We start from the raw sequence: 11,307 nt of genomic DNA, 5'->3' as shown, positions 1-11,307 counted from the left end.
AGAAGTTATACAGACCACAGAAATCTCATGTAGGATGTATTCATCCTTCTGTAGAGTGTTACTTTATTTAGTGGCTTTGCTTATGCAGAGACTGAAAATAAATGCTATGGGAATGGCAGGAAATGCTGGAACCTCTTAACCAAGCAACGTTAGTAAGAGTTTGAATTAAATTGAGGATTCAGATCTGAAATATTAATGTTCTTCCATGAAATACCAGAAAGAGAGGGGTGGAATAAAAACAAGTTCTAGTTGCAGCAATGGAAAAAGGCCAAATCTGGCCAATTTTTAAGGGAGCTTGTATTTAAAACATTTGTTTTTTTTTGGTTGTTGTATCTTTGAGGCAATATTTTGCCTTTCTATTTTGAATTCTGAAAGGTAATTATTTTGTGTTACTGTGTCTGGACTGCTCATTACGAGGAGGCATTTGTGTCCTAAATAGCACTAAGAGGTACACCTCAGACTGGTAGGTCAGAAATTTTACCTCTTTTAACAAAGGTACTTTTGAAAACATAAGGGGAAATGTTGAAGCAAATAGTTGTACAAAATAATCCTGAATTGTTTCTGTACAAAGAAGAAAAACCAACAAACAAAAGAATGTGGAGTCACTGTGATCCATGATTCAGTGAAGGCTTTCCTCCTAACAGACCTGCTCTTTTCTCCACTTGAGCAAATGGGAGTTTTGCCCTCCGCTGCAGTGCATACCTCTACCAAATGATTTAAGCAGAACAGCAACAAAATAATCTGGGTAGCATGTTAGGAGCATGGAGTGGGCACACTGCCTGTAAGTGTTTAGTTTTTATTTTTTAAAAAAACTAATTATTAAGCAAATGTGTAGAGTATTAAGGAAATTTGTAGAGTATGTCTGACTGTATGAGTGTGTGGGTGCTGTGCTGTGGTAAAAAGAGACTAATTGGTTATGCTTTTTTTTCTTTTTTTTTTTTTTCATACTTTAGGCTCCTGTATGGGGGGATTTTTAATTGATATTTATTTCTCAGCAGAGCTTAGAATAATTTTAAAGCTGTGTAACTCATTGTTTCATGAAATCTATTGTCAGCATCTGTTGTAAACATGTGTTTACAAAACAAACTCTTGAATACTTGATATTTGGAAATAAAAAAATAGCATATCAAGTGTGTTTGATTTATTTATGACAAAAAAAAAAAAAAGGTACCTGCATCAGTGTGCAATCAGTCTGGATAAGGTGATGAAGTATTTACTTTTTTAGTGCTTAGTCAGACAAAACCAAAGCTTTCCACTTTCCATTTCCTCTACCACTAAATTTGATTTATATTGGTTACATGAAAAGAAATACAAGTTTGTTTGAACTAGATATCAACAGAGTTGGAAAAACACATAGGGTACAAGTCTGTGTGCATCTACGCTGCTCAATAGAGGCCCAGGGCATGAACCCAGGGATGAGACTCCTGATTTCTGCACTGTGTAGTGCTTATTTCACTCCATGGCTCTGGTTTGGACCACGCCAACAGCCTGCCTCCACGTGGTTTGTGGGGTAGGGCTGTGCCACAGACAGATCCCAAATGTCAGAAGTGGTTGAGACAGGGTTGGTCTTCTCGTTCCTCTCAACAGTGTGTGCAACAGGGACCCGCATGTCCTCATGCAACACCTCAGGCCTGCAGCACACACCACAGTACCACACCATAGAAGCAACACACCCTTGTAGTGCTGTGTACGTTTAAAAATGAAACAAATGGAAAATGTATTTTGGGTCCCCAGACCCAAAGTCAGCAGAGCCAAGAGAAGCCCCAGGTCTAAGTTCTTCATAATGTGGCTGTGGCCCACCTGGTCTAGCAGTGTGTATATGAGCTAGATCATACTATTTGGGTTTGGAGCAAGGCCTTTCACTTTCTGCGCTCACTTTTATTTGTAAGCATAGATATATCCATAAATGAAAATTCTGTCCCAGGGCAGCCTGGTTTTCAAGATCAAAGAACAGTTGAAGTTGAGAGTATTTTTCTAGACATGCTTCATTACTGAGCCTTTACGCCAAAAGTATTTCGACCTGTATTGCATTTTTCATGGCTGGGTAAGCTGTGACTTCTTTCTTGTGAAACAACAGCATTGACCAAAGGAAACTTTGCTGCCACCTGGCAGCTGAATTTGCATTGATTCAGAACACGGCTTGGCTTTGTGAAGCATCTAAGTGCACTTGGTTTGTGACCTGTCAGAAACTGCAGTGGTGTGCACAGTACCGCATGTTCGAGCCCTCAGGCAGCTTCAGCAAACGTGTGCAACCAGCGAGGAGGAGCTGCTGTTTCACAGACCAGAGGACAAACCTGTGGGGCCCAGGTCTTGTCTGACCAAGCTCATGGTAAGAATTCTCCATTTTCATTTTCCGATACATATAGCCACATTAAAGAGCACCTTGCAGAATGAATGTCTCCAGTGTCCAACAGTAGAACTGTTAAATCAAGGAGTGGGCTATGGATAAAGCTATCAATAGATTTCTGTCACGTGAAGGGCATCGTTGCTAGTTTAAAACTGAATAAATGAGTTACCTTGGCAGGAGGGGTTGAAAAGCACTGCAGGCAGTGCAAGGGCCACAGGAGAGGAAAAGTTGTGCGGCTCTGCGCTGACATCTGCTGCCTGAGTGGGAGTAAAATTACCCCAGGCTGCTTCAAGGCTGCTAAGGCTGTGATTGCACCCCTTCAGATGGAACATACGTTTCTGAGATGACTCTGCAGCTTGTACCCCTCTTACTGCACTTTGGTTCTGGCTGCAGAGTGGTGTCAGAGCACTCAGACGGGATTGCTTCTTGATGAAACTAAAGGAGGAAGCCTTATTACAGGATAACACCTAGTGGGCAACAATCACCCATGGGTGCTCAGGCCTTGAAAGGAATCCTGAGCAAATCCTGATACAGTGAGTCTGTTTTTTTATTTATTTATTTTTCCTTCACACTGCAATAAGAGCTGTTAAAAAAGCTCCCACCTACACTATCTGATAGTTTGGAGGGCAAGGCACTGTCCTGGAAGAAGGAAGGTGCCTTCCAGGCACCTTCACACTGAGGAGGATGCAAACTCCTATCTTCCACTTTCTGAGTACTTTAAGATGTCTCTAAAATAGGAAGGACAAGAAGGGTAAACATAAGAGTAAAAGATCACACTGTTGCACCATTCCTTCTCTGTCTATGCCCAAGCATTAAGAGAGGAGCAAGCACCTTGCTAGATTCTTTCAAGGAAATGTACTTTCCGAGAATGGAGGGCACATGGTTGGTGCTCAGTAATTCCCTGCACAAAGGTATGATGAGTGAGGTACCTTGAAAACTGTTTTTTTTTTTTCTTTTTTTTTTTTTTTTTTTTGTGGACTCTTGTGCAAGGAGACACTCCTTCTGAACACCCATGATGCATTTTCATTAAGCCCTACAGCCCTACATGTCCAGTCTGCTGCACTTTGCTGTTGTAGGGAGAGCTCTGCAGGGAGGAACCAGGGGATGGCACCATATAGTATTGCTTTAGTCCTGAGAACCGCCAGCTGTGCAGCCAGGTGCCTTGACTTCAAGGAAGAAAGCATCAGGTGAACTGGGATTAAAAATAAATAAATCACAGCATGTCTTAAACAAAAAAAATATATTATTCACAATCTCCAGGAATAATTTATAACTAACAGAATGTAGTGTGTTATTTCATTACCCATTCCTTTGAAAGTGGATGGATTCTTAAAACTGGAACCGTAAACATATTTTTAAAATAAGTCTTAATTACTAGGAAAGCTGGATCATCTGGACTTCTCTGAAGCAGGTAAAGTAAAACACTTTTTATTTCAAGAAATATTGCTTCTAGACTTTCCCGAAGCCAGAATTGTTCTATAAAAGTATCACAGAAATATACAAGATTTAAAAACACAGTCTGTATCCTAGTAACTTGAAACCTATGTACAAATAGCATCATTCATGACCATAAATACGTTTGTTCTATCAATCAGCCCATAACACATACATCAGATAAAGAGCTAGTTAATTTTAACATATGTACAGAGTCCATCAAAAAGACCGCTTCTTAAAATTATTAAAATCCTACTAAAAGAATCTCCTTTGTAAAAAGTTTCAACTTAAAATACAATGTGGTGAATGTAAGTTTAAATTGCAGTGCTTGCAATAACCAAAAAATACTCGCTACACTAGGAAACATAACAGATAGGAAACACTCCCATGAATTGGACACTATGGAATTACACCTGTTTGAGGTAATTCTCTTTTTTTGTTGTTGTTGCACTAATTATTCAGAAAATTATTAAAAAAAAAAAAAAAAGCAAGGGAAGATATTAAATTTCTAGTAGTACAGATTTTCCAAGTAATTTTTGAATTATACTTTATAAAACTTTATGGTAAAGTTCAAGAAAAAAATTATAACAATACAACAACAAATATTATCTAAGCTACAACTTTTTAGCTCATTTGCCTTTTGTATCTGGAATAATGTAAATCTAACATGATTTTATCATTCCCTTTTATGCCTTCTTGAAACAAAACAAAATAAGAATTTAAGTATCAAAATGAAAATAATGATTTCAAGATCAAAATGAAAAGAATGACTTCAAGATATTGTTCAGGCCAGTAAAAATCAGATGTGCTGACAAAAGCATGTATGTATTGATGTAAACCTTTCTACCAGTAACAGGAAAAAAAAGAAAAGTCAAAAAAAATCATGTATTTTTAATACTGACATAATCAATATATAGGGAAACAATCCAATTTAAACAAATCCTCCTACAGTTAAGAATTATTAGCCATACCTTTCTGAGAGTAAATTTAATTAAAATGAAGTAACAAAAACATGCAATATTTTTGCTAAAATAAGATTCATTCTGTTTCCACAATCCGTGCTGATTACCTTTTTCCTGTCAATCTATTTATTGGTTTCACAATTACATTAGACAATGAGCAAACTAAGAACAGGTAAGTTATTAGATTCATAAATGGTATGGCATACAGATTTTAAAAGTGCAACATTATTTTACTCAAAAGTGTGACATTAGGAATTTCCAGTGGTTAAAATAATTTATCAAAAATACATTATGCAGACAGATTGGGTGAAATGAAACATTCATTCATGGTGGGGTCATTTGGAAATAGAGAAAAAAACTTGAACATCCTCTTCAAAGAAATAATATTAGCTTACAGAGAATGTGCTACTGCTTTAGAAAGTTAACACTGTTTCTTTTCATTAAAATGCTGGAAAACTCTTTTTCCAGTATGGAGATTCACTGTGAAGGCATGTGCATGTGAATGAAGTAAATACACATAGACAAATACTAAACTGGTCTCAATTTAGCTGCAAAATGTATCTACAATGAACATGGAATGTCAGTTGTCATGATTACCTTTATTAGTTTGCTAGTAATAAAAAGGAGAATTTATTTAATGGTCTGCCACTTGATCTAATCCAAGGAGAGTGGAGATGAGGCACTGCCTTCTACATTTCGAATTTGTGAAGTTTCCCCTGTAAGACTCTGTTTCTTTTTTTTCAAGGAAGTTCCTCTTTCCTGGGTACCGATAGGTGAATCCCTAATGGATACGTTTACAGCCTGATGAACAAGGGGTTCATTGGACCTCACAGGAAGATATATTTGGTCTCCAAATACATCTTCCATAGCGTCACTGTCCTGATGAGTGTCTTTCTGAGGAATGCTGATGCGTTGTAGCATGAAGCTATGCCGGGACTCCAACTCTATCAAACCGTTCCCACTGAAATCCATATTAAAACGGTCTGATTCTTTATCCTCTCCCCATTTTTCAGCTTGATGATTGTTTCTCCAGTGTGCATCATTCAAACTACTTTTCTCCGGAATATCATTGTTTAATTCAAGTTTCCTCTCCTGACTTAAATTCACGGTGCTCAAAGCTAGGGCTGCAAAGTTTGTTGGCACAATAAGCCGCAACTGTTCGTCAGTCAGGCCGCTCGATTCTTCAGCAGAAGTCATTTCCGCAGAGGCTGATGTAGATGATTCGTCCCCATCCTCATTTCTTTGAGCAGTGTTAGCCTTGTCTGTTTTATTTTGCTGGTTGTAACTGTTCAGCAGTGCAAACATTCTATCTACATCCTTCAAGTAATTAGTCCAGTCAGCCAGACTAAGTCTATAGTCGTATCTGTATTCATATAAACTTTCATTCACACTGTACAAGTCTTCCAGTCCTTGCCAGTTGATGTTGTCAGTGAAATTGGCCAGGTTAGCCTTCCCATCCATCCCATAACTGTCCTCTGTTAAAAGAAAGAATAAAGCCTAATGGTGAACACCAGCGTAAAAGTGCAAGCAAAGCTGCCACGTGCTTTCCTACTTCCATTTGTTTGAAAGCACCATCAAGCGTAGCGTATGTAGGTCAAAACATAAGATGCTTCACATCTTCAGTCATCTCATTAATGATTGTGGCCTCAGGTATGTTCACAGCTCCTGCTAAACACACACTGGTAAAACCCCTGTCTTCTGCTGCATCCTTCGACTGAGTAAAATAGAGTAGAATCTGGCCTAATGGGACTTTGTGACGGCATTTAAAGGCAAATCTTCCCTCTGATAGTTCAAGGCAGAAAACTTGCTTCAGTACACAAATAATCCATTTGCCTTTCCTAAACACTCCACCAAAGGATGCAATGAATAAAAAGTGGTTAAACGTAATAGCTCAGCCTGATTCTGAAAGCCATTGCTGACCAGAACTTCAACAAGCCCATAGGAATTTGGTGTAGAAATAGCTTGAGACATAAGGTCTGCAAAATAACTAGCCACATTTTATTTAATACAAGATAGCCAAAGGTAGCTTTTATATTTACTCTGTAAACATTCATTTTAATTTACACAGAGCATGTACAAGAAATAAAAACTGTAAAAACGTGGTGTGAATTATAGGACTGTACTATTATGTAAAATGTTATTAAAATATACATAGAGTATCTTCTAAATGTTTTTTTTTTCCCACAAAAAATAAAAAGCTTTCAAAGAAAGTATCTAACAGATTTGTCAGACAATATGTCTGCTTAAAAAGCACAGACTTGAGTCTGTAAGTAGCAATGGTAGTGCATTTTATACTCATCATAGCTGGAAAAAAAAAAAAAAGTTGTGAAGGATACCCATTTCCAAAAGATTTTTAAAAGTCACTGCAGTGACTATAGTGACCCAGATTATCAGATGTACTGTGAAGCCCATTGCCCATTTTACACTGATAAGTAACACCGAACACCACTATTTCATTACATTCTCTGCATAAACTGTCTTTCGTCCAAAGATTTTACCCACAAAGTGGCCTACAAGGAAAAACTAATCAGGTAATGCAAAAGCCATTCAGGGGAAGTGGCAGATCTGTCCTTACAAAAACAGTCTTGTAGGCAATATTTAGTAATTAATTCACTGCGATGACATCCTTCTGAAAAGTGTACAGGCTGGTAAGGTAGTACTAATTACCTTGGAAGTTCAAGTGGCTATAGTCCAACAGTGCAAACTGAGTACAGACACTTATCTATGTTAGACTCTTCATCCCTATAGTGAATTCTTGACACTGCTATCAATTATTTGCATTTTAACTTGCCCTTTCTCATTCAAGTAAAACGGAAGATACAATGTGTATCTCTTATATCTTATAGTCTTTGCTTCTTTACTATTCCAGCATTTCTTAGTAGAAGGAATTTCTCCAATATTTAGTTCATCATACGGAAACTCAGAAAAATACTGTCACAGTTGGAAAAAAAATAAATGAGTTTTTCTTATGATGAGGAGCCTCATTCTGCTCCCACCAAAGTGAAATCACTTTCCTTTCTTGTAGACTCCTGAATCTTTGCTCTTAATTGACATTTCTTCACCTAACACAACAGCTGCAAATATTTTACAATATAAAATGTATATATTTTAGTTTTTTTAAGTTTTTCCCACAGAATTATGGTACTGTTTCCCAGCCTAGAGTGGCTTGGCAAACACTTGGTTAACTCCTTATCACAGGAAGCAACACAAGCTTTTTGGATTTGGTGGAACAGTTATGACAGAGTGCCTTGCTTTCATCTTTTCCTGAAGTAGACAAGAGAAATGAAATCACAGCATGGCCATGAGCACCATCTTCAGAAGTTAAATTATAAATAATTTGTTTCCTGAAACAAACAAAAAAAATAATGAAGTACTGCAGAGATTTCAAGAAATAAGTCGTACTGTTCTGGTGCTTAGAGGTATAAAGGGCTGTAGGAAACATCACAGGAAGGGATATAGTTTTGGGGAATTTCAAAATTAATCAAATTCAAAAGGAATTTCAAATTCATCAAAAAAAATCAGAAAAGTCATCAAACCCTCAAAGAGATTAACTACACTACAAATGCTAAATTATTTAAATTTTGCTTTGTTATTATTTGTATTGACAGCTTTGTATATTGTTTTTTTATATGCCAAATCAGAGCCTGCGTAGGAAAATAAACTTCCATAGGAAGAGTCAATAGCCAAAGTGGTTTAGTGTATGATAGCAGAAACTGAGACAGGAGTGCTGCCATTTATCAATAACAATTCTGGGGATGGACCAGGGCAGTGTGGGGAAAGCGGAGGCCAGGATGGTGGCTTTGGGCCCAGAAGAGCCTCTGCTGTCTGTCCAAGGGTGGAGGAGCAGGGTTCCTCATCAAACCTCAGTAGTGGGGCAATGGGGCTGTGCAGCAAAGAAGTCAGATCAGCAAAGAGCTTGTTGTATTTCTACAGCACAGCTCAAAGGCTGAGCCAGAACTAAATGCTCCATCATATTGGATCTATTTTTTCCCCTCTAAATGTTGCACTACTTCTGCAGTCTCAGTTTCACTGCTGATGAGTGAGGATTTTCACAGCTGGGAAGGCACTGGAAATTGTTCCATGATCTTCATGTTAAGCAGAAAAAAAAAACCACAAACTTGTTTAAATGCATGGAACAAAGGTAACTTGTATTCATACATGTTAAACAAATAGGAAAGTTGTCTTAAGGTCGTAGAGCTGACTGTATGTTCGTTGACAGAGCAAGCCAACTCACAGTTTAATTCCACAACTTAGCAGTAAGTGTGAAGTTTCCCACTGAAATGAAAGTATACAGGGGGAAAGGGAGAGGAAAGAAAAGGTTTTCTCCTGTAAGAAATCTCATTACAAACAGGCATGAAGCAGGAAAATGCAGATGAGTTGCATTTGAGTAACAGCACGTCAGTGGTTTCCCTCTGTGGATATTTGTGAATCTCTCAGCTATATCACAGACCCAAAAGAGACAAAAAATGTTACTAACTGTTCATAATAAAACATCTTCAGATTTTTTTTTTAAATCAAGCATTATCTAAACTTCATTGTCCAATACTATTGTGCCTCAGAGTCCCATGATGCTATCTGTGGCTGTGTTATCCCAAAACTAACGTAAGCATGTGGATGTATCTCCACTGAGACTAAAGGTAAGTGGGTACAGTCACTTCCTTAGCGGCTTTGAAAAACCATGGACAAGCAGGAAAGAGGAGACTGTGATTTCCACATCCTGTTATCAACACATCTACGAATTCACGGTCTGTATGTCACAGGACACAAATGACACAAATTCTTCCCTGCTAAAGTTTCTCCCTATGTATTAAGCAAACAGCACTACACTGGCTGTTCTCATTCAGGCCCATTGTCCCAATATTGTCCTTGAAACACCTGCAGTGCTGTACTAACTTAGGACATTTTAAACTGGAAGCAGATCTGATTTGAGTAATTATGCAACCTGAAGGAAGGGGTTCAAATGACTTGGCAGCATAGGGTTTTCCCTTTCTTATTCCACTGGTTTCTCTGCAGGTAACGTAAAAATGGTCCTCTAACAGATCCTTTTAATGGTTCCTGAGAAATGTTTTTTGTTCATTTAAAAAAAAAAAAAAGAAAGTTTAGAAAAAAAAATTCCATCAGGAAAGGGGTTGAACCATATGCTGAACCCAGGCACCTGTGCTGGGTGTTTGGAATGGAGCAGCACTGAGCAACGTCACTTGTGTTATACTATACATGCCGTTTGTCCCAGTAGCATAACCTTTTTGACTCGGTATCAGAAGTTAAAATGTTTTCATTACTACACTGCGCAACAAGATATAACTTAAAGATTATTTCTGTGTGTTATACTGTTTCATTAAATCCTGCAATTCAAAAATGCCATTTCTGTTAGCTCTGTAGTTAAAATTAGGAAAGTTTACAAGGACATCTTCTAATGAAAGACTTCAAAGCATAATTACAGGGATTACTTTCTATCACTGTAGTAACTAGTTCCCACCAGGCTGTTATAAGCAATGCAAACAACTGAGATATAACCAAATAAAAACTTATCATTTTCCCACATCCCAAAAATACACAAGTGAGAAAATATGAAATTAGCTGCATGGAAAAAATAGCTGCTTAAATTGGAGAACTACAAAACACTGAAATCCATTCTCTTAATTGTTCCCTGGCTGCTGGAAGCTAATGACAGGATTCTTCTCAAAAGACCCTGTGAAGAAAAAAAGCTTTCTGTAGACTTGTATACTCCTGTTGGGCCCAATTTACATCTCAGGCAAGCAACGTATATCAGGAGCTACTCCACCAAAGCACATGGAGATGAAAATGTATAAGACTGATATACAGTGAGAAGGTATCAAGTCAAAATGTGACATTAAACAGACTGCTTACTGAACAGCAAGTGCAGTACTGTTGGGAACGGGGATTTTTCAGTCTCATCAGGCTTTTGCTTTATGTTTGACTGGTTCCTCCACCAGGAGGGGTAGCTGGGATAAACAGGTACATATGATAAATGAAGGTGTAAACAGCAGTCTTTCTTGCATACCTTGGGTTGAATTAGGGACAAAATATCTCGCCCATTGCCCTTCCTCAGTTCAAATACTGCAACCTTTTAAAAAGATTTAGTTTCGCATGTCAGATCTGGTCTGAAAGCATAGGTCCCCCTGCCCAAAGGAGCCTTATCTTTCTGCCTTACTTCCAGTGAAATTCTGGCTTCTGTGCACATGCTGCTCAAACTGAGCACTGTTTTTGCTTGAAGCAGCATCTGCCAAAAATTTCTAAAGCCAGTGAGAAGATTTTACTTTACTTATGTAGGTTTGACTAGGCTTTTTGGGTACATACATCTCAGAAAGCCTTTTAAGCATATTTATTACTAATTTAAAAAGCATATGTACAGACTTCCTAAATAAATACAGGAAACAAACAAACAAACAAACAAAAAAAACCCACAACAAAAACAACAAACCAACCAAAAATGCAGCAACAGGAAAACAACCAAAAGACATTATTCTATTTTCCCTGTGTAAACATCTAAGAAATACAGGCATGGAACATGAGTTGTATGAAGTCTTGCTGTGACAATAAACT

At 37.8% G+C, this 11,307-nt stretch overlaps 1 protein-coding gene across 6 annotated transcripts in view; it reads right to left on the bottom strand.

The window, feature by feature from the left end:
* Window positions 1-309: 309 nt before the first annotated feature.
* The window catches only part of SULF1 (sulfatase 1), a 132,370-nt gene continuing 121,372 nt past the window's right edge, over window positions 310-11,307 (bottom strand). For 5 of the 6 annotated variants that reach the window (XM_066993066.1, XM_048076993.2, XM_066993067.1 and 2 more), the window contains one exon: window positions 310-6,218. In XM_066993066.1, the coding sequence (XP_066849167.1) occupies window positions 5,398-6,218 (821 nt within the window). In that variant the 3' untranslated portion in view covers window positions 310-5,397. The remainder of the gene's footprint in view (window positions 6,219-11,307) is intronic. The other variant, XM_048076995.2, reaches the window with a different exon arrangement.

This window comes from Anser cygnoides, chromosome 2 (assembly GCF_040182565.1).
Source record: "Anser cygnoides isolate HZ-2024a breed goose chromosome 2, Taihu_goose_T2T_genome, whole genome shotgun sequence".
NCBI classification, from domain to species: domain Eukaryota; kingdom Metazoa; phylum Chordata; class Aves; order Anseriformes; family Anatidae; genus Anser; species Anser cygnoides.
This window is presented reverse-complemented; position numbering and strand designations above follow the sequence as displayed.